At 40.1% G+C, this 26,649-nt stretch overlaps 1 protein-coding gene across 1 annotated transcript in view; it reads left to right on the forward strand.

Annotated features, from left to right (window-relative positions):
• The window catches only part of LOC136330032 (selection and upkeep of intraepithelial T-cells protein 1-like), a 76,214-nt gene extending 58,338 nt beyond the window's left edge, over positions 1 to 17,876 (forward strand). The window contains exons 9-11 of the mRNA XM_066266552.1: positions 11,015 to 11,170; positions 16,742 to 16,818; positions 17,589 to 17,876. Of these exons, the coding sequence (XP_066122649.1) occupies positions 11,015 to 11,170; positions 16,742 to 16,818; positions 17,589 to 17,876 (521 nt within the window). The remainder of the gene's footprint in view (positions 1 to 11,014; positions 11,171 to 16,741; positions 16,819 to 17,588) is intronic.
• Positions 17,877 to 26,649: the final 8,773 nt, after the last annotated feature.

The following is a 26,649-nucleotide window of genomic DNA, read 5'->3' on the forward strand; positions in this document are numbered from 1 at the left end:
ATAGGGGCAGAACGGGAGCTTGCTCTCTTGGTTCCTGAGATTAGCAGAGGAGAGAGCAGAGAGCAGAGAAAGGCCATGTGGAGGAGGCCAGGAGAAGCAGCCAAGATGGCGGAGTGTTGAGTGAGAAGCCAGTTTGTGCAGTTTATGCAGGGAGAAGGAAGGAGATGGGGAACTGTAAAGCCAGAAGCCATGGCCACTATCAAAGCAGCCTTCTGGCCCATGCAGGTTCGCATTGGATTCGGACAGTCGGTAAAGAAACAACGGAGCCAAAAACTGGTGGGCTATAGTCTTTAATCCTAGCTTGCACCCGGCGGGCAAGCAAAAAACACACACTGGGCTCCAAAACCCACTCACATTCAGTACTCACAAAGCTACTGACTTATCCGAGTTTCCTAGAATCAAAGGTTTCTAGCTCACCAGCCTTATTCTCCTCAGTTCCCCATCTCCTTCCTTATCCCAGATACAAACACTGCACAAACTGGCATCTCACTCAGCACTCCGCCATCTTGGCTGCTTCTCCTGGCCATATGGCCTCTTTCTGCTCTCTGCTCTGCTCCCTCTGCTCTCTCATGCTAATCATCCCAGGAACCAAAAGAGAGCAAACTCTCGTTCTGCCCCCATTTTATATTGTAGCTTCACAATCTCTAATCCAATATACAAAACAGGGAAGTCTCTAATACAAAGTCACTTCTCTGAGGCATGATTGGATTGTACCACCTCACATCAAAAAAGGGTGGGAAAGGCTTAATCCCAAAACCAAGCCCCAGGCTACAAGGATTCTCAACACATTAATTTCACCTGGGCAATGCCATCTTTAACAAAGTGAGCATAAGATATTTTATCTGCCCAACAGGAACAGAGGTGAATAAGTCTGGTGAGCTAGGAATCTTTGATTCTAGGAAACTCGGATAAGTCAGTAGCTTTGTGAGCACTGAATGTGAGTGGGTTTTGGAGCCCAGTGTGTGTTTTTTGCTTGCCCGCTGGGTGCAAGCTAGGATTAAAGACTATGGCCCACCAGTTTTTGGCTCCGTTGTTTCTTTACCGATTGTCCGAATCCAGTGCGAACCTGCATGGGCCGGGCTGCTTTGATAGTGGCAGCCCTGGCCGTAGCTTCTGGCTTTACAAAATATCAGGGAGACAGGTTTTCTGAAAAACTAGAAAAATTGAAGGATAAATATTGGTTTACAAAAATCCATGCAGTATCAGGTGGTGGAGCAATGGATGGGATGCTGAGGACCCAGGTTTAAAATCTTGAGGTCACTGACTTGAGCAAGGGCTCACCAGCTTGAGTGCAGGATCACGAGCTTGAGCATGGGATCATAGACATGATCCCATGGTTGCTGCTTGAACCCAAAAGTTTTTGGATTGAAGCCCAAGGTCACTGGCTTGAGCAAGGGGTCACTGGTTGGGCGGGAGCCCCTTGGTCAAGGCACATATGATAAAGCAATCAATGAACAGCTCAAGTGCTGCAACTACAAGTTGATGCTTCTCATCTCTCTCCCTTTCTGTCCCTGTCTGCCATCACACTCTTGTTTAAAAAAAGAAAAATCCATGCAGATTGAGCTTTCCTTGCCTGTTTGTTTGTTGTTGTTGTTGTTTTTTAAGTTTTAAAGAGACAGAGTGAGAGAGAAACATTGATTTGTTGTTCCACTCTTTTATGCATTCATTGGTTGATTCTCTTATGTGCCCTGACCTGGGATCCAACCCATAACCTTGTGTATCAGGATGATGCTCTAACCAACTAAGCTCCCTGGCCAGTACCAATATAACCTTGTATTGAATTTTATTCAAAAACCAGGACATCTTGGTATTTGACTGTATCTTCTTAATCTAAAGTAAAATCGCTTCTCTCGGATTTGATATAATCATATTTATTTAAGCTACATTTTTTAAGAATATTGTCACATAAAGGAAGCTCAATTAGAACTTATTTCCTTCCAGAGAGGTACTTTCATTGTTTTGTGCTTTCTGTATTATATGTTAAAAAGTTAGTGATCTGTTTTATGGCTTATATAAATACAATATGTTTTATTCTCAAGTTACCTTAAACATTTTTACTTCAACTTGTTTTTCATAGTCTGTTTCTAATGTGTTTGGTATGGTTTTAGTTATATTTATCCTGCTTGAGTTTCACATACCTCATTGAATACATGAATTTAAAAGTAAAATTCCAACCATTATTTCTTCAAGTAGTTTTTCAGTATCATGCTCTTTTCCATTTGTGTGTCTAGTTATGTGTATGTTATATCTTTTCATTGTGTCTCTTATCTCTCTATGCTTTTTTCTTTATATTCTATTCTTCAGTCTGAAACTTTGCAATTATAGAGTCTCCCAGTTCATACATCCTGTGTTTTTCAGGCCTAATACACTCTTTTAATATTTTTTTTCATAAGTTATATTTTTTTCTTATAGAAATCCTAAGTATTTTTCTATTTTAGATTCCAAACTATGGTGATATTATGTAACTCTTCCTCTACATGCTTGAACAAATAAATCAGTTACAGTTATTTGAAACTTATCAGCTAATTTCACTACCTCAATCAACTGTGGGACTATTGGATCTGTTTCTCTTGGCTATTTTTTTTCTTAGTTTACGTTTTGATGATTTTTTCCTTTCTCAGATATGTAAATTTTGGACACTGTGATATAGCTTTGTAATAATTTAACTTGTCTAGACTGAACTACACTTTCAGAATGGCCTTTCTTGTATGGATCAAGGTTGAGTGGGCCACAAGGAAAATCTGCAGATAGGCCTTCAATTGCTCTAATTTCCTATCAATCCATCTTCAACTTCCCTGACCCTAAGCCAAATGTGTGCTTAACTCTGTGATGAAGTACCATGGATTCTGCAATATAGTCACCTCAACAAGGTCAGAAACACTAATCCTGAAATATAAGGAATAAGAATAGACATGGATTTCACTCCATCTTCAATAAGTTGTAGCTCATCCATGTGGGTTCCAACCTGAATGTGTCTTTACCATTCTGCTCCCTCGTCCAGTACTATTAAGGGGATGCAAGCTGTTATTTCCAAGGTAACCATTGAGCTGAATAGAAAGGATTAAGTTAAAATACTGCAAAGCTCACTGTTCTTACTTAAATTCAGCTGTTCTTTTTTTCTTTTTTCTGATTAGGTGTTCTTATGGTTATTACAAGCTTTTGGTTAGTTTCTAGAGTTCTGAAAAAAAAAAGTTGATTTCTGACATATTTTTTCCAGGTTTACTTACTGTTTTATAGGGGAACTGTGTCAGTCAGCTTGGGTTGCCATAACAAAACACCCTAGACTAAGTGGCTTAAATGACAGACATTCATTTTCTCACAGTTCTGGTAGCAAAAAGTTCAAGATCAGAAGGACAACAATCTGTGGTGAGGCCTCTATTCCAGACTTGTTGGTAACTGCTGTCTCACTGTGTGCTCTCATAACCTCTTCTTGGGCAATATACACAGAGCAAAAGCAAGGTCTCTTGTCTCTTCTTATACTAATATTAATCCTATCAGAAATATGCTGAATCAGCACTTCAAACTCCACAACTCATTTACCTGTCATTCAATGAACTATATTAGGGTGTTCCAAGTGATGATTCAACCATACAGATCTCACAGAAGACCCTTCAAATGACCAGGAACTTAGGAGAGAAGCAAGACTGCTTAAAAACAAGCCAATCTAACAAACACTCTATTTCTTAGTTTTACTCAGTGTCTCCCTGGTTTATTGTCTTTTATTTTCTAAGCCCAACATAGTAACTATCTTAAATTCAATTTAAACCTTACACTCTCCAGAAATGTTTCTTTGAAGTGCTAGGTCTATCTCAAACTTTTCCTCTCTGACATTTTGTGTTTAGGTACAACAATTTACTCCCTTAAAGTCTCATGTAGACATTTAACATTGCATCAGATTATTGAGCACTGAGCTAGAAAAGTGCATCATGTCTAAATGTGTTGCCTTCCCCTATACTTTATACTAGATTATATATGCAGTCATCACAGAAATACAAATTAAGACCTCAACAAGACAGCACCCATCCAATCAGAAAGGCTATAATTAAAATACTCATACCTGTTATTATTAGAAGTAGCAATTATATTTTCTGTATAATTACTAATATTGTTGTAGGTATTCAACTATTATTTTCCAGGCATTTATTTTTCCATCCTTTTACATTGAAACTGTTTTCCAAATAGACTATATATAGAGAGAAATATATGAGAAAATTTATTACAGAAAATGGCTCATGTGGTTTTGAAGAACAAGAAATCCTACAACCTGCCACCTTCAGGCTAGAGAACCAGGAAAGCTGGTGGTATAATTCAGAGCAAGTCTGAAGGCCAGAGGACTAGGAAAGCCAATGGTATAACTCCCAGTTCAAGGCCTGAGAACTAGCAGCTCTTATGTCCAAGGGCAAGAGGATATAAACATCACAACCCAAAAAGAGAAAAAGAATTTGCTATTTCTGCACTATTTTGTTCTCTTTCTGCCTTCAGTGGATTAGATGACCCCTGTTCAAAGTGGCAAGAGCCATCTGTTTTCTTAATCTACCGATTCACATGTTAATCTCTTCCAGTAACACTCTCACAGACACACCCAGAAATAATGGTTTACCAGTTAGCTGGGTATCATTTAGCTCAGTTAAGGTGATTCATTAAGTAAATATCACAGCATATGTCCTGAAAATCAAACATCTACATATTTTGTAATTTCATCCAATTTGAGTCTCAGTTTGAAAAACAGTGATTTTGTTCCATTTATATATCTGATTATAATAAATTGGGATTACTATAACAAATATCAATATTTAGATCTTATGGTGCACTTATTTGTCTCTTAGCTTATCACTTTTTCTATATATAGATATCTTTTTTGCTTGAAATCTTAATTATGGTACAATTATATTTGGCCTATGTAATTTCTCATGTAAATTTGCAAGGAAAATATGTATTTACGCCCTGGCCCATTGGCTCAGTGGTAGAGTATCAGCCTGGCATGTGAATGTCCCAGGTTCATTCCTGGTCAGGGCACACAGGAGAATCACCCATCTACTTCTCCAGCCTTCCCCCTCTCGCTTTTCTCTCTCTTTCTTTCTCCTCCCATGCAGCCATGGCTTAATTGGAGCCAGTTGGTCCCAGGCATTGAGGATGGCTCTATAGCCTCCACCTCAGGCACTAAGAAGAGTTCTGTTGCTGAGCAATGAAACAATGACCCATTAGGGCAGAGCATCATCCCTTAGTGGGCTTGCCAGGTACATCCCGGTCGGGGCACATGAGGGAGTTTTGTTTATCTTCCTCCCCTCCTCTTACTGAGTAATAAAAAACAAAATAAAAAAAAACAAACAAAAAACCGATATTTAATAAAAATACTCAAAGACTACAAAATATTTATTTGGCTCTACACAAAAGTACAGGTACTTGGTCCAAAATGCCTTTTCCTCAAAGTTTTATTTTTTATTTTATTTTTTATAAAAGGAGGACAAATAAAGAAGTAAAGAAGGAAGAAAGGAGGGAAGATTAAAAAAAAGAGATTTTGTTACTTAATACCTTTGTGTTGGTGTGGAAGGAGGGGCAGACCCCCTCTTCTCTGAGAAGGAAGAAACGAAAAGAATACAAGGGAAAGGAGCCAGCTGGGGTAACTGAGTCAGCCAGTGATTAATTATCTATATCCTATAGTTACAATAAAAAACAAGAACAGCAAGATCTGTTTGTAACTATGGCCAGTTATCTGGAAACCCGTTCCCTCTTGCTGACCACACCAAAGCTTTCCTTCCCCTCTTCTTGAGTCCTAGGAAATCTTAACCAAAGAAATCACAAGCACATTGCTTAGATACTGTAAAGGTATATAACCTGTAAGAAAATCAACGTTGGGGAGCCTGTGTTTTGGAGCTACAAGTCCCATATGCTCTGCCGGCTTAATAAAGTCTCCTTTTTTTATCGATTGAGTTATCTGAGTATCTATCCTCCATTGGGTCACTTCCTGCTACAGATTTTGGTGTGTTGGCCAGGAAGCAAGAAGGAGAGACACCTGCATTTGATAGACTTTGGGTACCCCACTGGGGAGCCCCCAAATGGTCCTGTAGACATGCCTGCTAAATGTGCCCTGAGAATTTTCCTGTGTGGGCACCTCATAGGGCAAAAAGGGGAATTTCCATCTGCTGGTGCCAGCAAAATTCAGATAACAAAGGAACGAGAACAGAAGTGTGTCTGAAGCACGGTAAGGCATACCAGGAAAGGGTAACTAGCTGAGGTCCTGCCCTATTGGGCAGAAGGGAGGCCTGATCACCCTTCAGAGAGACTCTAATCACCCTCCATAGGTTAGGAGTGGCAACTGTGCACTCTCCCACTGGTTGTGGGGAGTGGACCCCACGGAGTGGTGACTTGTCACCCTCCACTGGTTGTGGGGAATGAGCCCCACAAGGTTAGGAGTGGTGACTCGTCACCTTACACTGGTGTGTGGGAGGTTGTGTGAAAGAAAGTGAGTGCAGAGTGAATGAGATGGACATCGGGAGAGGGTTCTGATTCTCTCCCACAGGGCCAAAGCAAGTGTTGGGTCCTGAACCACGATTCCTTAGAAAGCTTCATATGGCTGAGAGGCAGAATTGCATACTGACGGTTTATATCAGCCTGCCATAAGCCAAGAAGGCCCGCCATTCCCGTGAGGATAGTGGGTGGTGATATATTGAAGCGAGTAGTGTCCCCTCCAAGTTTCCCCTCCCATTCCCCTATTCTTTCTTGTGGTGTGATTGTTGTCTGTCGTGGGAGGAATGGGAGGTTCACAGGGGAAACCCACTCCTTTAGCCATGATGGTCAAGAATTTTAAGAAAGGATTCTCAGGGGATTATGGGGTTTTTATGTCCCCAGGGAAATCGAAGACCTTGTGTGAGTTAGAATGGCCCACTTTTTGGGAAGTGGCCATTAGAAGGAAGCTTGGATAAGTCTGTAATACAGAAGGTGTGGCAGGGAGTCACTAGAGATCCAGGCCACCCCAACTAGTTTTCCTACATAGACAATTGGCTTACTCTAATTTCACACCCACCCACCTGACTTAGAGGTTAGGCTTCTACAGTATTGGTAGCTAAGGCAGGCAAACATTCCACCAGACCCAGAGAGCCACTGCAACAGCCAAAGCCAGAAATTATAACCTCTAATGAACCAGAAGAAGCAGAAACTCTGACTCCTCAACTTTACGTACCAGCGAGGCTCCACCCATCCATACCTGACTCTCTGTCCACCCCTGTGACTGCCACTGACTCAGGCCCATCATCGCCAGATATATCAGGTCCCAGCATATGCTTGCCCAAACTCAAGCTGGAGGTGATTCCCACTGAATTGCCAGAATTAGGCCCAGGATCTCCTACCCCTAGTTTGGAGGTTACACTAAAAAACAATACCTGGTATGCAGATGCCTCTGAAAGAAGTAAGAAACACAGTAACAAATGAGCAAGGGATATAGTAGAGGGATGAATGCTGGTGTATCAACCTTTCACCACCACTGACCTCCTCAATTGGAAGCACCACACTCCCTCTTATACAGAAAAGCCTCAGGCCCTAGTAGACCTCATGCAATCCATATTCCAAACCCACAATCTTATATGGGCAGACTGCCATCAGTTGCTCCTCACTCTGTTCAACACAGAAGAAAGACACTGGATAATACAGGTGGTGATTAAATGGCTAGAGGAGAATGCTCCAGTGGAGCACCAGAATCCCCAGGAATATGCAAGGGTCCAGATACCAGGGGAGGATCCTAAGTGGGACTCGAATGAAGAACAGGGCTTGAGATGGTTGAGGAGGTATAGAGAGGCTCTCCTCCAAGGCCTATGGTAGGGAAGCCAGAAGGCCACTAATATCAACAAAGTGGCAGAGGATTTGAAAAGAAAGGATGAAAATCTGGGTGATTTTTATGAGAGATTGTGTGAAACCTACAGAATCTATACCTTTTTGACCCAGAGAATCCAGAGAACTGAAGAATGGTTAACATGGCCTTTGTCAGCCAGAGTACAGGAGATATATATATATATATATAAAACAACAACCAGAAATTAGAAGGCTTTGCGGGAATGAATATATCCCAACTCCTAGAAGTAGCCAATAAAGTCTATGTGAACAGTGATATTGCAAGCAGAAAGGAAGATGAGTGCTGAATGCAGAAAAAGAATTCAGAGTGGCAGTTCTTCAGCAGAAGAGAAAAGGAAACTCTCCCCTGTTCGAAAACAGAAAGAAGATAGGCAAGGGCAGGAAACGGCAGTTGGGCAGAGCTCCCCTGCAATGTGATCAGTGTGTCATCTGCTGGGGAACCAGTCACTGGAAAAATAAATGTCCCAACTGGGACAAGGGGGAGGCATGCTTGCCAGCTGCCCCTCAAGGGGAAGGCACCCTGTACAACATAGCTGGGGAGTCCCTCTTGGACTGAGGGTGACTGGACTCAGGGGTCCCCACTGAGTCTATAGTCCACATAGAGGTAGGGGGCCAGAAGATGGACTTTCTGATTGATACAGGGGTTGGACACTCAGTGGTGACATGGCCACTCTCCACCCATAGAGTGGATATTATAGGAAGTACAGGAACACAGGCCAAATAGGCATTCTTTCTGCCCCGTAAATGTACAATAGGAAGTCATGAAGGTATATTGAATACATCAATTTTCATACATACCTGACTGGCCAGTGCCCCTATCAGGAGGCGATCTGCTGAGAAAATTAATGGCTACCTTATCCTTTGCTGACAATGGCCAGCTGGACTAACAGGTGCTTAAGCCCAGGCTTGTTCTAACTCTAACCATCCCCAGAGACGAGGAGTAGAGATTTTTGCTGCTGCATCTGGGAAGCCTCCAAGCCAAAAACTAATTCAAAAATACCTTGGAGTCTGGGCTGAAACCCCCCACCCCCACCCCCATCTGGGCTGGCAAAAAACCAAGTGCCAGTATGGATAGAGTTAAAACCTGGGGCATTGCCTGTCAGCCAGAAACAATATCCAATTCCTAAGGAGGCCTTGGAAGGAATCCAGGTACATTTACAGAGACTCAAAGAGTACAAAATCATTATCTCATGCCAGTCACCCTGGAATAAATTTTTGCTCCCTGTCAGAAAACTGGGGACCAATGATTATTGGCCAGTACAGGATTTGAAGGTTATAAATGAGGCAGCAGTGACTCTGCCCCCGACAGTACCAAATCCTTATACTCTCCTAAGCCTCCTCCCTGCTCAAGTCACATGGTTCACTTGCTTGGACGTAAAAGATGCCTTCTTTAGTATAAGACTGGCTCCTGAAAGCTGAAAGCTGTTTGTCTTCCAATGGGAGGACCCAGCTACGGGGGCTAAGGTACAGTATACTTGGACTAGGCTCCCGCAAAAGTTCAAGAACTCCCTCACCATCTTTAGGGAAGCTCTCACATGGGAACTCCAGAGCTTTCCTGCACAGGACATCTGATATGTCCTCCTTCAGTACATGGATGACCTGTTGCTAGGTCATGAGACTCTCCAAGGATGTGCTCAAGAAACAGAGGAGCTTCTACATCATCTAGAGAAGAATGGATACAAAATCTCATAGAAGAAGGCCCAGATCTGCCAAAGGCAAATAAAATACTTGGGATTCTTTCTTCAACGGGGGAAAGAGGCTAGGGGTAGAACGGAAACAGGTCATTCAGAACATCCCAATGGAGACAAGTTAGAGTTCCTGGGTGCAGTAGGGTTCTGCCGGTTGCGGATCCCCAACTTTGTAGTACTGGCCAAACCCTTCTAGGAAGTCACAAAGGGGGGATAAAAAGAACCCACGGTCTAAAGGCCAGAATAGGACTGTGCCTTTCAGACTCTTTAAAAGGAATTACAAGTTGCCCCAGCGGTAGGTCTTCCTAACCTAGCAAAACCTTTTGTGCTGCATGTCTCAGAGAGGAACAAGACAACAGTGGGTATATTAACCAGGATTTGGGGTCATGACTGTGACTGATAGCCTACCTTTCCAACCAAATAGATGGGGTTACAAAGGCTGGCCACCATGCTTAAGAGGCCTAGCAGCCACTGCTATGCTGGTACAAGAGGCAGACAAACTAACTTTAAAACAAGACCTGAAAGTAAGGGCGTCACATGCAGTAGTGACTCTGATAAATGCTGAAAGACATCACTGGCTCACTAATGCCTGCCTCACTAAGTACCAGAGCTTATTATGTGAAAACCCAAGACTAGTAATAGAGATGTGTACCACCTTAAATCCAGCAACACTGCTCCCAGTGAGAGAGGGAAAGCCACAACACAATTGCTTGGAAGTACTTGATGCAGTATACTCCAGCCAGCTGGACTTGCTAGATCAACCCCTCAGAGAGCCTGACTGAAGCTGTATGTGGATGGAAGCAGCTCTGTCTACTCAAGGGGAGAAAGGCAGGCAGGGTATGCAGTAGTGACTCTAACAGAGACTATAGAGACATGACCTCTACCCCAAGGCACTTCTGCTCAGTGGACAGAACTGATTGCCCTGAATGGAGCCTTAGAGCTCAGTGAAATGAAAGGAGTGAATATCTTTACAGATTCCCATTTTGCTTTTCTCACTCTCCAAGTACACAGGGTAGTTTACAAAGAAAGGGGACTCTTAACTGCTTGGGGCAAAGAACTTAAATATCCAGGAGAACTTCTCCATGTTCTGGAAGCAGTCTGGAAGCCAAAACAAGTAGCAGTGATCCTCTGCCGAGGACACCAGAAGGGAGGAATGGTAGAAGCCCAGGGAAATGCCAGAGAAGATGTAGAGGCAAAGAGGGTTTCTATCCTACCCTACCACAAAGGTCCTATAGCTCCTAACATCCCGTGGGCCTTGGAACTTGTGCTTAGATATTCCGAGGGAGAGGAAAGGTGGACAGAGAAAGAAGGGGCCAAAGAATTAAAAGACAGTTGAGTGCCAGGTGGTAGAGTTGTCACTCCCCACATCCTGTTGGGACCAGTACTAGACCAGGCTTTGCATGCTGCCACCCATCTGGGACAAGAAAAGACAGAAAAACTGCTAAGAAGATATTTCTATATCCCTCTCTTGGTAACCCTAGCCAAGAAAGTCAGCCTGTGTTGCTCAACCTGCCATCAGAATAATGTGAAACAAGGACCTTCAGTACCCCCTGGTATTCAGTTCCACATGGCTTCCCCCTTTGAAGATATACAGGTGGACGTCATCAAGATGCCTAAAGTCAAGATTACCAGTACCTGTTGGTGTTAGTATGCACCTACTCAGGATGGGTAGAAGCCTACCTCACCCGGACTGAAAAAACTAGAGAAGTAACAAGGGCATTGCTCAGAGAAGTAATTCCAAGGTTTTTTTGGACTGCCACTTTGGATAGGCTCTGACAATGGCCCAGGCTTTGTGACTAAAGTAGTACAAGGAGAATATCAAGCATTGAACATCACCTGGAAGCTTCACACAGCTTACAGACTTCAGAGTTCAGGAAAGGTGGAATATATAAATAGGACTTTGAAGTTAGGATTTAGCAAATTTTGTCAGAAAACAGGTCTTAAATGGGGACAAGCTTTGCCTCTAATATTGTTTAAGGTTCAGTGTACCCCTGCCTGTGTCCCACCCAGGAGGGAATCCAGGGGTTCCACAGGAATGGACGGTGTCGGCACGAAACAAATGAGAGAACCAAATTCTTTTAGCTCATCTGCCAGGCATCTCCAAAGGTACAGCTTTATTTTTATACAAGAGACACACCTCAAAACAAAAGATACACATAGACTAAAAGTAAAGGGACAGAAAAAAAATATTTCATGCAAATGAAAATGAAAAAAAAAAAAAGCTGGGGTTGCAATACTTATATCTGAAAAAATAGACTTTAAAAGAAAGGCTACACTAAGAGATAAAGAAGGTCACTACCTAGTGATAAAGGGAGCAATCCAACAGGAAGATATAACCATTATAAATATCTATGTGCCTAATACAGGAGCACCTAAATATATAAAGCATATTTTGATTGACATAGAGGACGAAATCAACAGCAACACTATAATAGTAGGGGATTTCAATATCCCACTAGCATCACTGGATAGATCCTCAAGAAAGAAAATTAAAAGAGAAACAGCAGCTTTAAATGACACACGAGATCAACTAGATTTAATAGATATCTTCAGAACCTTTCACCCTAAAGCATCAGAATATACATTTTTTTTCAAGTGTTCATGGTACATTCTCTAGGATAGGCCACATGCTAAGACACAAAGTGAGTCTCAATAAATTTAAGAAGATTGAAATCATATCAAGCACATTCTCTGATCACAATGGCGTGAAACTAATAATTAACTACGATAGAAAAACTGAAAAACATTTAAACACTTGGAAACTAAACAGCATGTTATTAAATAATGAATGAGTTAAAAATGAGATCAAAGAAGAAATAAAGAATTTCCTTGAAACAAATAAAAATGAATATACAACAACTCAAAATTTATGGGACATAGCAAAAGCAGTACTGAGAGGGAAGTTTATAGCATTACAGGCATACCTCAAGAAGCTAGAAAAAGCTAAAATTAACAACTTAACCCTGCATCTAAAAGAACTAGAAAAAGAACAGCAGTAAAGCCCAGAGGAAGTAGAAAAAAGGAAATAATAAAGATCAGAGTGGAAATAAATGACATAGAGGCTAAAAAAAAAAAAAAAAAAATACAGAAGATTGATGAAACCCAGAGCTTGATCTTTGAAAAGTAAACGAGATTGATGACCCTTTTACCAGACTCACTAAGAAAAAAAAGAGGACTCAAAATAAATAAAATTAGAAATGAGAATGGAGAAGTAACAACTGACACAACGGAAATACAAAGGATAGTAAAAAAATACTATGAAGAACTTATGCCAAAATATTAGACAACCTAGGTGAAATGGACAAATTTCTTGAAACATATAATCTTTTAAAAATCAATCTGGAAGAATCAGAAAACCTAAACAGACTGATTACAACAACAGAGATTGAAACAGTTATCAAAAAACTCCCAACAAACAAAGCCCTGGGCCAGATGGCTTTACAGGTAAATTCTACCAAATATTCATAAAAGAACTAACTCCTATCCTTCTGAAGCTATTTCAAAAAATTCAAGAGGAGGGAAGACTTCCAAACTGCTTTTATGAGGCAAGCATAATCTTCATTCAAAACCAGGCAAAGACAATACAAAGAAAGAAAATTATAGACCAATATCTCTGATGAACCTAGATGCTAGAATTCTCAACAAACTATTAGCAAGGTGGATCCAGAAATACATGAAAAAAATCAATTATACATAATGATCAAGTGAGATTTATTCTGGGGAGACAAGGCTGGTACAATATTGGTAAATCAATCAATGTGATTCATCATATAAACAAAAGGAAAGAGAAAAATCACATGGTAATATTAATAGATGCAGAAAAATTATTTGATAAAATCCAGCACCCATTTATTATCAAAACTCTCAGCAAAGTGGGAATACAGTGAACATACTTCAACATGATAAAGGCCATCTATGACAAGCCCACAGCCAACATCATAATCAATGGGCAAAAATTAAAAACAATCCCCTTAAAATTAGGAACAAGGCAGGGGTGTCCCCTTTTGCTACTCTTATTCAACACAGTTCTGGAAGTCCTAGCCACAGCAATCAGACAAGAAGAAGAAATAAAAGGCATCTAAATTGGAAAAGAAACAAAATTATCATTATTTGCAGATGATATTATATTGTATATAGAAAATCATAAAGTTTCAGTCAAAAAACTACTGGACCTGATGAATGAATTCAGCAAGGTGGCAGGATATAAAATTAATATTCATAAATTAGAGGAATTTTTTTATACACCAACAATGAACTGTCTGAAAGAAAGTTAAGAAAACAATCCCCTTCACTATTGCAAAAAAAAAAAAAAAAAAAAGAAAGAAAAGAAATAAAGTACCTAGGAGTAAATTTAACCAGGAAGGTTAAAGACTTGTACTTGGAAAATTTTAAACATTGATAAAAGAAATCAAGGAAGATACAAACAAGTGGAAGCATATACCATGTTCATGTTCATGGATAAAAAAATAAACATCATTAAAATGTCTATATTACCCAAAGCAATTTACAAATTCAATGAAATTCCTATTAAAATACCAATGACATACTTCAAAAATATAGAACACATATTCCAAAAATTTATATGGAACCAAAAAAGAACATGAAAGCCTCAGCAAGCAATCTTGGAAAAAAAAAAAAGAATAAAGTGGGAGGTATCACACTTCCTGATATCAAGTTATACTACAAAGCCATACAAAGCCATTGTACTCAAAACAGCTTGGTACTGGCATCAGTGAAACAAGACAGAGAACCCAGAAATAAACCAACATCTTAATGGACAATTGACATTTGACAAAGGAGGTAGGAGCATACAATGGAGTAAAGACAGTCTCTTTAACAAATGGTGTTGGGAAAATTGGACAGCTACCTGCAAAAAAATGAAACTAGATCACCAACTTACACCATTCACAAAAACAAACTCAAAATGGATAAAAGACTTAAATGTACATTGTGAAACCATAATCATCGTAGAAGAAAACATAGGCAGTAAGCTCTCCAACATTTCTTGCAGCAATATAATCGCTGATTTATCTCCATGGGCAAGTGAAATAAAGAACAGAATGAACAAATGAGACTATATCAAACTGAAAAGCTTTTGCACAGCTACAGACAGTATGAACAAAATAAAAAGACAAACCACACAATGGGAGAACATATTCGACAAGACATCTCATAAGGGGTTAATAACCAAAATTTATAAAGAACTTGTAAAACTGAACACCAGGAAAATAAACAATCCAATCAAAAAATGGCAAAAGAAATGAATAGACACTTCTCCAAAGAGGACATACAGATGGCCAATAGGCAGATGAAAAAATGCTCAACATCACCAATCATTAGAGAAATGCAAATTAAAACCACAATGAGATACCACCTCATGCCTGTCAGAATGGCACTCATTAACAAAACAACACATAGTAAGTGCTGACGAGGATGTGGAGAAAAGGGAACCCTTCTGCACTGCTGGTAGGAATGTAGACTGGTGCTGCCACTGTGGACAACAGTATGGAGATTCCTCAAAAAATAAAAATGGAACTGCCTTTTGGCCCAGCAATCCCACTTTTAGGAATACATCCTAAGAATATCAAATCACTGATTCAAAAGAAGAAATGCACCGCCATGTTTATTGCAGCATTGTTTACAATAGCCAGGATCTGGAAACAGCCTAAGTGTCTGTCAGTGGAAGAGTGGATTAAAAAGCAGTGGTGCATATACACCAGGGGTCCCCAAACTTTTTACACAGGGGGCCAGTTCACTGTCCCTCAGACCGTTGGAGGGCCGGGCTATAAAAAAACTATGAACAAATCCCTATGCACACTGCACATATCTTATTTTAAAGTAAAAAAACAAAACGGGAACAAATACAATATTTAAAATAAAGAACAAGTAAATTTAAATTAACAAACTGACCAGTATTTCAGTGGGAACTATGCTTTTCTCACTGACCACCAATGAAAGAGGTGCCCCTTCCGAAAGTGCGGCGGGGGCCGGATAAATGGCTTCAGGGGGCTGCATGTGGCCCGCGGGCCGTAGTTTGGGACCCCTGATATACACAATGGAATACCATGTGGCTATGAAAAAGAAGGAAATCTTACCTTTTGTCACAACATGGATGGACCTAGAAACTATTATGCTAAGTGAAATAAGCCAGGCAGAGAAAGAAAAATATCATATGACCTCACTCATTTGAGGAATCCAATGAACAATGTGAACTGAGGAACAGAATTGAGACAGAGGCAGGATCAAAGGGACCAGAAGGAAAATGAACAGAGGGAAAAAGGATGAAAGAATGGGATCAGAGAAGGGAAAGAGATTGGTGCAATTATACATATATAACACAGTGTTATAGAGAGCAAGAAAGCAAATCCTGGAGGGAATGGGGAGGGCATTAGAAGAAGAGGGGCAAGAGGGATGTTGAGGGGAACACGGGAGTGGGGGGAGTGTATTCGGCAGGACACTTTAATCTATGTAAACACAATAAATTAAAATCAATAAAATTAAAAATTAAAGAAGGATGAGACATTGAAAAAGAAGGGCATTGGATAGATCTTGAAATTTTCCCTGGTACTTTAATCTTCACAGATGCTATGCTGCTGTGATCTAAGTACCAAGCAACACTAGTCAAAGGAGTGTTTAATTGAGAAAGTTGCTCTGGATAATACTGGGGAAGGTAGGGCTCCTCTACTTAGAAGTACATTGGAGGTTTAGCCCTCTGAGCAATCATTGAAAAGAAATAGCCCTTCCTAGTGCCTCTGGTAAGTATAGCTCTGGGTTACTTCAGACAATCCTGCCCCTCCCCACCTCTTAATTATGCCTCAGTTAATTGCATATCTCCTTCTGTAGCCTCATTTTTTTCATCTGTAAAATGTGGCTCATAACTTGGGTGGGCTGATGGAAAAGATGAATGAGAAAGCCCTTGTAAACTATAAATTGCTTTTCATAAAGTTAATGTGAAATGTTTATTACAAGGTATAATATGATATTGGTGGCAGTATTATTGTATTATTAATATCATCTGCCCCACTCCTCATACATTGAATGTCATTTAAGGAAAAGGGCATTCACATTTTCAGAGGTATTTTTTAAAGATGTCGTAACATCAGTATCTTCTCTTGTGGTGAAGACATGTTCACATTTTTATGATACATCTTTTTTCTCTGGGCCTTCTGCCAATTGCTCCTTCATAAATCCTTCTTCCCTCTTCTGAGTTCCTCCCCCGTCCTCCATTGCAACCCTCCTCTCCTCTTTCCACAGTGCAAGGACTCCTGAAACTGCCCTTGACCAGGTAGGGTCAAGAGACAGCTCCAAAAGGTGCCAAATAACAGCTCTGGCTTTATTTATTTTTGGCTTATGAAACCTGGAGCTTATCTTGAGGAGAGTGAGTTTGCACTCACCCTTTTCCCCAAATGTTCAGCCATTCAGAATGTCAATAATTTAAGATAGCACTGGGGGGCCTGGGAATGTCTGTTTATATGTGTGCACACACACAGCAGCATACTGGCATGAGCCATGTTCTTCCCTATCAGGAACAACCAGGGGCACTGTGAGGAACCAGCTGTCCGACCCTGCCTGACTCACCAGTGTTGCAATTTGGGAAACGTAGTCGGGCCTGTTTATCTCTCGCAGGACAGGGTCAAGCTTGACCAGTGGAGCCTCTGATCTCGGAAGCAGCTTCTTAAAGGCAAGAAAATAAGTTTGGAGAGAATGTGACACTTTGAGCAAGGCACCAAGAGGAGGTAAGATGAAACTAATCATTCCGTGGAGTGAGTGGGAGAGCCTAGCCCAGCAGCTATTCTGTTACCTGTTAACCCAAGGGCACTAAAACCAAAATAAATGTGTCACTGTCACCACCCAATGTGAAAGTCCCCCAAATAAGGCCTTCTGATTCCGTTTGACCATTTCCAGTGGGAAATAGGTCTCTCTGAGCTGGTGTTCTTGGTATCTGAGATCACGGCTCCAAACCCCTTTCTGGGCAATAGTATCAACAGTTTCCTTGCTACTATGGAAATGAAAACTTAAAACATTTCAACTTATCTTTATATAACTCTGTGACAGTCTGTCCCCACAGAAGCGGTCATTGGCAGCACAGGAACATGCAGGCCACACAGCAGCAAGGACTCGAAGATTTCATCTCCTGCTTTGCAGTCATTCCGACGTTGTCTTTGCTACCTCTGCAACATGCTCCTAGAGAAAACACCATCCCCCAAAGCAGCAGGATTCAGTGTGAGCTTGAGACTTGGAGACAGATGGCCCCTCCCAGACCTAGGTCTGCTACCTACTAGTGATGTACAGGCGAACCTAGGAGATACTGTGTGTGAGTTTGGTTCCAGACCACTGAAGTAAAGCGAGGATCACAATTAAGCAACTTGTAATCTTAAATATATATATAGTATGTCAACTTTAATTAGAAAATAAATTTTTTAAAAAGCCACAGCCAGTTTCTGAAATAAAGTTATTTTGATTTAAAAAAATATGTAGAAAAAGCTAAGATCCAATAAAGTGTATAGTGTTTGGTTCAGGAAATTCTTAAACAATAATTTCTTTAAGCAAATTGTTTGCTTTCCTGAGCAAAATAACTCACTTTTCAGGATAATAGAGTCTTCACTTTGGCAAACCCCTTACTTACAAAAAACAGTTTACTTATCAAGAGTCTTTCAAAAACCTCACCAGTCTTGAAATATTATAATGAATTTTGACCAATCCTAGTTACCCGAGTGGAAAAAAATAATTTTTAAAAATCATTTGTGCCCAAATTCTTTACAATCTATAAATACCTTCCTCTTACCTCTCTGAGATCCTGCTAGGATTTTGTCAAGATGGTATTTCCAATTACAACAGTATTTATAATAAACTAAAGTTCATTTGGTAAAGAACTTATTCATGTGATCTTTGTGGGAAGCTGGTTGTTGACACAATTAAACTGACTGGCATCTTGTCCAAGAAATTAAATATTTTCTCCTTTTGCTCTTCTTCTGTCTGATACCACTTTCTCTGCTATAGTCTTAGGTAATGGATTGCAGAAGCATAGTATTTCCTGGAATAACTGCTCTAGAGGATCTAAATCTATTTGGATTGTTTTCTCATTTTCATAGGTGTAGTAACAATGTGGGGTCCTTTAAACTCACGGAACTTCTCAAAATGGAGCACATAAGGAAGTGAAGTAACTAATCTTCTAAAGTCAGTAAAGAGCTACACCACTTTTAAAGTGGCAATCCTAGGGACCCTGGTGATACCTAGGCAATTAGAAAATTCTCTGTTAATACTGGACAAAATTACAAAATTTAAAAGGGTTATTTTGGGATTTGAATTACTATTCAATTTACTTACAAGAACAAAGCAAAGGATGGTAGGGGAAGACTGGATCACATATTCAACAGCCTGACTTTTCAGGAAGCTACCCAAGGGATTGCTTTTTGCCTTGAATCTGAGCTACACATAAAGGGCTTCAGACTGGACCTGCTGAGAACAAAGGTGATGGTTTGAACTGGTATGACTCATTACCTTAGCCCCTTACTCTGGCTCAGAATGACACCATCAGAAAAATTCACAGCTCTCAGATTCTCCCTGGAGAGAGATAGAGAAGATTGAAACTTATGTCCAGTGTTCAGTTCTTCTGGTGGTAGGGAGAACTAGTTTTCATCTCTCCTGTCTTGAAACACTCACAGACCTGACATACTCTAGATGCCTGGGGATCTAGAAAGCAACAACATCTGAGAACAACACCATCAAAGAGCTGACAGCTGTGCTGCTGCTCCAGAGGAAGTGTAGGTATAGAAGACAAAACACCACAGGAGCAAGGGATTAGGAACTCCTGAAAACAGAAATCAGGAAATCTCTCTAAGTGAAAATTTACACACCCAAGTCCAGAGAAGGCACATCCATAGAAAAAGGTTGAGGCTTCTAGAATCTCTAGTCAAGCTTATTGATAAATGTCTTCCTGTGTATGAAGCCAGTTCATAAAGACCAAGAGAGATAAATTTTTTTTTTTAATGTAGAAATACCAACAAAACATGTCAATGAGCAAGTTCACTATTCATAGTGCTTAAATTAAGACAAACAATCAAGAATACCTCATCCAGGAAAACTATTCCTCAGGAAGGAAGGAGAAAAAGTTTCCTGATGCACAAAAGCTAAAGGAGTTTATCAATGCTAAACATGCCTTTCAAAAAATAATAAAGCAGTTATTCAAGTTTAAATGAAAAGATGCTAAACAGCAACACAAAAACATACTAAAATATAAAGCTTGCTGGTAAAGTATAATAAGGTAAATACATAGATAAATACAAAACACTATAAATCTGTAAACCAGAAGATTGTAAATCATTGCTGATTCTGGTATACAAATTAAAAAGCATAAGTATAAAAATTATAACTATAAAAACTTTTAATGGATATACAATATAAAAATATAATTTTAAAAAATAATAACAAAGTTGCGATATATAAAAGTGTGGAATTATATGTGATTAAGGTTAAGTTGCTATTAACTCAAAGTAGATTGTTATAAGAGGTTTTATAAGCCATTAAAAATACATATAGAAGGTACACAAAAGAAAATGATAATTTAAACAAAACATACCATTGCTCCCCCAAATCAACAAGTTAGAAAGGAAGACAGCAAGAAAGAAAAAGAAAGACAAGAAAAGCTATAAGGGACTGACCAGGTGGAGGTGCAGTGAATAGAGCAACGACCTGGAATGTTGAGGAACTAGGTCTGAAATCCTGAGGTCACTGGCTTGAGCACTGGCTCATCCAGCTAGAGCATAGGGTCACTGGCTTGAGTGTGGGATCATAGATATGACTCCATGATCGCTGGCTTGAAGCCCAAGATCACTGGCTTGAGTATGGACACTGGCTCAGCTGGAGCCCCTCAGTCAAGGCATATATGAGAAAGCAATCAATGAACAGCTAAAATATTGCAATGAAGAATTGATGCTTTTCATCTCTCTCCCTTCCTGTCTGTCTGTCCCAGTCTGTCCCTCTCTCTCACTAAAAATAAAAAAAAGAAAGAAAGAAAAGCTATAAGGGAGACCAGAAACAGTTATCAATGGCTATAGTAAGTCCTGAACTATTAGTAATTACTTTAAATGTAAGTGGGTTAAAATCTCCCCTCAAAAGACAGAGGGTGGCTGAATACCAGAACAGTCAAACAAATAAAACAAGACCCAAGTATCTGCCCTCTCCAAGAGACTCATTTTAAATTTAGAGATAAACACAAGATGAAAGTAAAAGATGAAAAAAGGTATTGAATGTAAATGGAAACCAAAGAGAGTTGGGTGGGCATACTTTTATCAGACCAGTTACACTTTAAATTGAAAGCTGCCAAAAGGGACAAAAAGAAAAATATATTGTACAATGAGAAAAATGCCAGCTCACCAAGAAGATATAACAATTACATTGGGAACAATTTTTTTTCATTTTCTGTTGCATGATGTTTTAGAACTTTTTCTATATATTTCTTCATCACTGATTTCAAATCTGAAATCCATTTTTTGGTGCATGCTCTAATTTTTATGCAATCTTAATTTCTTTTTGTTACAGTTAATGACATGCATTGGTTTTTAAATTGGACTTAAAGGGCAATGACTCTTGGATTGAACATAACCACAAGGCAATTAATGTATTACAAACATCACATTTTTGTAATTGTAGCTGTTTTCAAATGTGAAAAATTATTATCTGATAAAAAACACCCTCTTATTTTGTTTTAAGATTGCATCATGGCTTCTTCGAGTAGGAATAAATGTAAGAATAGTCCTGACATCTTCTGTTATATATGTGGCTGTTACACACTTCAACGTCAAAAGTGCAATATTTCATCATTTGTGACATGTGCATATATTGCCTATTTTCAAGTTCCCCTTGGTGATCAAGACAAGAATTGGGCTCCTCATATTATGTGTCATAATTGTGAGGAAATGTTTTTGACTGAACAAAAGGAAAATGCAAAGGAATGCCTTTTGGTATTTCCATGGTTTGGCGTGAACCTAAGGACCACAGCAGTGACTGTTATTTCTGTCTGATCCATACAAAGGGCATTGGCAAGAAAAAACAGCATGTGATCGCATATCCCAATATTCCTTCAACAATATGACCTATCCCACACTCTGAGACTCTCCTGTTTCCCATTTTCAATGGTTTTATTTCTTCTAAGGACGAAGAAAGTGAACATGGTGATCAAGTGTATTTTGATAAGATGCATGAGGAAATGGTTGTAGAATCTAAAGGGTCTTCTTCTTTTTTCTTTTTTTTATATAAATAAATTTTTATTTTAATGGGGTGACATCAATAAATCAGGGTACATACATTCAAAGAAAACATTTCCAGGTTATCTTGTCATTTAGTTCTGTTGCATACCCATCATCCGAAGAGAGATCGTCCTCCACCACCCTCCATCCAGTTCTCTCTGTACCCCTCCCCCTCCCCCTCTCCCTCCTTCCCTCCCCCCATGCCCCGTAACCACCACACTCCTGTCCATGCCTCTTAGTCTTGCTTTTATGTCCCACCAATGTATGGAATCCTGCAGTTCCTGTTTTTTTCTGATTCGCTTATTTTACCCCGCACAATGCTACCAAGACTCCACCATTCCGCTGTAAGTGATCCGATGTCATCATTTCTCCTAGCTGAATAGTATACCATGGTGTATATGTGCCCCATCTTCTTCATCTAGACCTCTATTTTTTTTTACAGTGATTAAAAGCCTTTAAGCAAACTCTTGGCCAATACAGCAAGGATCCATAAAAAAGTAGTGTCCTTAACATGTTCACCAAGTCCAAGTTGGCCCCATCACCATGCCAAATCCCTGAAAAATGCAACCCAACCACAGTTCAGTCTGTTAGGAGCTGTCACAGGGAGCAGGAGTCCAGGAAAGTTCCCCACAGGAAAAGTCCGCATGGCACTGGAATTGTTGTACCATTCTATACTTTGCAGCTCATGTCCAAGTCCCAATGACCGCTGCTTCTAGCTGGTAATGATTGAGGTAAACTGGAAAAAGCCATTTGCAGGATGCGTGGATATGGAGCTTCTGTTCTCCTCTGCCTGGAGAGTTGAGACCAGGTTGCTTTTCCCTGGAGCTCTGTGACTGTGGCATGGTAAAGAGAACCTTGGGATACACTAAACTAGGTGGCAAAGGTAAATTCATAATACAAGTTGGCAAAAGGAGGAAAGAGAGCTCTAAATTAGGAGTAGGTCCCAGCCTGAAATATGAGTGGGGCGTTGAGGTAGGAGGGATAAATAAAACACTATATATTAAGCAAAGCAGCAGAAAATAGGGCTATCAACACCCACAACAGAGATCTTTGAGGGAAGAATAAAAAACCTGACTATTCAGGCAAAACATAGTTAAGTGGCCCTTGTGCAAATGAGATCAGTTTACCTGCTTCTTGGAAGAAATACCCTAGGCTCGTCCACAGTGTCGTAGATGGGGCCGACGGCCCTGGGCACCTTCAGCCTTCAGTGGAAAACCCCAGCTTTCTGGGCAACGTTAGGTTATAGGTGGCTGGAGCAGGGCTGGAAGAGACTGAACCCTCCCTTAGAGGAGCGAGGGGGAATCCCACCTTCCAGTGTCCCTGTTTCCTCACAGCAGAGGTGTGTAAGCCTGCCAGGCTTTAGCTCAATGACCTTCCTTTCCACTATTGAAGCAGAATCCAGATGGCATCCTATGAGACCCCTTTGGGGTGTTGGAGCCTTTAAGGGTGTATCCTAAAAGCTGGTAGTTCCCCTGATCTCTATTGGGCTTTTCTGCCTCTAGGTATCTTAAAAGCCATTCTCAGAAGATCTTGCTGAGGGGTTTGAGGATCCCCATCCACCTACATAAATCTTTTCCATATATCTGGAGCTATTTGGAAAAAGACAAAACAGTGTTATTAGCTAGATCTAATAAAGAAGGTAGTAGTTTGCAGGCAAAAAAGATTTGGTGCCTCCTGTTCATCAGCATTCAAAAGAAATGTAAATTTTTTTTTTAAGTAAAAAGCATGATATGGTAGACCCGTCGGAGTCATTGGCCTGGTGTGCAGGATTCCTGGGTTCGATTCCCGGCCAGAGCACACAGGAGAAACGCCCATCTACTTCTCCACCCCTCCCCCTCTCCCTCCTCTTCGCCTCTCTCCTCCCGCCCGCAGCCAAGGCTCCACCGGAGCAAAGCCACCCCGTGCACTAAGGATGGCCCCACGGCCTCCACCCCAGTCACCAGAATGGCTCCGGCCGTAACAGAGCAACACCCCAGATGGGCAGAGCATTCCCCCCTGGTAGGCACGCCAGGTGGATCCCAGTCAGGCGCATGTAGGAGTCCGTCTGACTGCCTCCCCATCTCCATCCTCAGAAAAATACAAAAAATAAATAAATAAAAGAAAAAATACCACAAAGAAAAGGGGGGGCATTTCCTTGTGCTCCAGGGGGCATGGAGTGAGCTTGAGTATGTCCTATGAAACATGGAGCTCTATGTTGACATATAAGTCTTTGAAGAAGGAGGAACTGCTGAAATAGTTTATTAGCATTTGTCCCTAAGACAGCAGTCTTTGTAGTGGGAACACCATACGTAAATATTTGCTGTCTATAGATTAAGGGGGGAATATGGCAAATGCTGAAAAGCCATGATCTTTGTGCCCCTCCCCTCCCCCAACCCCCTCCCTCACCTCCCCTCACCCTGTAACCCCAACACTGTTGTTCATGTCTCTGAGTCTCATCTTTATGTCCCACCCATGTATGGAATCATATAGTTCTTAGTTTTTTCTGATTTACTTCTTTCACTCAGTATAATGTTATCAAGGCCCATCCATGTTGTTGTAAAAGATCCTATGTCATCATTTCTTATGGCTGTGTAGTATTCCATAGTATATATATACCAAAGCTTTTTAATCCACTCATCTCTGATGGACACTTGGGCTGTTTCCAAATCTTTGCTATTGTGAACAATGCTGCCATAAACATGGGGGTGCATTTCTTCTTTTCAAACAGTGCTATGGTGTTCTTGGGGTATATTCCCAACAGTGGTATAGCTGGGTCAAAAGGCAGTTCGATTTTTAATTTCTTGAGGAATCTCCATACTGTTTTCCACAGTGGCTGCACCAGTCTGCATTCCCACCAGCAGTGCAAAAGGATTCCCTTTTCTCCACATCCTCGCCAGCACTTATTCTGTGTTGTTTTATTGATGAGCGCCATTCTGACTGGTGTGAGGTGATATCTCATTGTGGTTTTAATTTGCATTTCTCTAATGATAAGTGATGTTGAACATTTTTTCATATGCCTGTTGGCCATCCGTGTGTCCTCTTTGGAGAAGTGTCTATTCATTTCTTTTGCCCATTTTTGGATTGGATTGTTTGTCTTCCTGGTATTAAGTTTTACAAGTTCTTTTTCTTTTGCCCATTTTTGGATTGGATTGTTTGTCTTCCTGGTATTAAGTTTTACAAGTTCTTTAAAAATTTTGGTTATTAACCCCTTATCAGACGCTATGTCAAATATATTCTCCCATTGTGTAGTTTGTCTTTTTATGCTGTTCTTATTGTCTTTAGCTGTGCAGAAGCTTTTTAGTTTGATAAAGTCCCATTTGTTTATTCTGTCTTTTATTTCACCTGTGGAGACAAATCAGCAAATATATTGCTGCGAGAGATGTCAGAGAGCTTACTGCCTATGTTTTCTTCTACGATGATTATGGTTTCATGGCTTACATTCAAGTCTTTTATCCATTTTGAGTTTATTTTTGTGAATGGTGTAAGTTGGTGGTCTAGTTTCATTTTTTTGCAGGTAGCTGTCCAGTTTTCACAACACCATTTGTTGAAAAGGCTGTCTTTACTCCATTGTATTGTCTTACCTCCTTTGTCAAATATCAGTTGTCCATAGAGCTGTGGGTTTATTTCTGGGTTCTCTGTTCTGTTCCATTGATCTATGTGCCTGTTCTTATGCCAGTACCATGCTGTATTGAGTACAATGGCCTTATAATATAACTTGACATCTGGAAGTGTGATACCTCCCACTTTTTTCTTCCTTTTCAAGATTGCTGAGGCTATTCGTGTTCTTTTTTGGTTCCATATAAATTTTTGGAATATGTGTTCTATGTCTTTGAAGTAAGTCATTGGTATTTTAATTGGTATTGCATTGAATTTATAAATTGCTTTGGGTAACATAGAGGTTTTAATGATGTTTATTCTTCCTAACCATGAGCATGGTATATGCCCCCACTTATTCGTATCTTCCCTGATTTCTTTTATCAATGTTTTATAATTTTCCGAGTACAAGTCTTGAATCTCCTTGGTTAGATTTATTCCTAGGTACTTAATTTTTTTGGTTGCAATGGTAAAGGGGGTTGATTCCTTGATTTCTCTTTCTGACAGTTCATTATTAGTGTATAAAAATGCCTCTGATTTCTGAGTATTGATTTTATATCCTGCCACCTTGCCAAATTCATTTATCAGGTCTAGTAGTTTTTTGACTGAGACTTTAGGGTTTTCTATATACAATATCATGTCATCTGAAAATAATGATAGTTTTACTTCTTCTTTTCCAATTTGGATGCCTTTTATTTCTTTTTCTTGTCTGATTGCTGTGGCTAGGATTTCCAGAACTCTGTTGAATAAGAGTGGTGAAAGGGGGCACCCTTGCCTTGTTCCTGATCTTAAGGGGATTGCTTTTAATTTTTGCTCATTGAGTATGATGTTGGCTGTGGGTTTGTCATAGATGGCCTTTATCATGTTGAGGTATGTTTCCTGTATTCCCACTTTGCTGAGAGTTTTGATCATGAATGGGTGCTGGATTTTATCAAATGCTTTTTCTGCATCTATTGAAATTATCATGTGGTTTTTCTCCTTTCTTTTGTTTATGTGATGAATCACATTGATTGATTTGCCAATATTGTACCAGCCTTGCCTCCCAAGAATAAATCCTACTTGATCATGGTGTATGATTTTTTCCATATATTGCTGGATCCGGTTTGCTAATATTTTGTTGAGGACTTTTACATTTAAGTTCATTAGGGATATTGGCCTATAATTTTCTTTTTTTGTGTTGTCTTTGCCTGGTTTTGGAATCAAATTATGCTCGCCTCATAAAAGGAGTTTGGAAGTCTTCCTTCCTCTTAAATTTTTTGAAATAGCTTGAGAAGGATAGGAGTTAGTTCTTCTTT

The sequence above is a fragment of the Saccopteryx bilineata genome, chromosome 3 (assembly GCF_036850765.1).
Source record: "Saccopteryx bilineata isolate mSacBil1 chromosome 3, mSacBil1_pri_phased_curated, whole genome shotgun sequence".
Classification (NCBI taxonomy): domain Eukaryota; kingdom Metazoa; phylum Chordata; class Mammalia; order Chiroptera; family Emballonuridae; genus Saccopteryx; species Saccopteryx bilineata.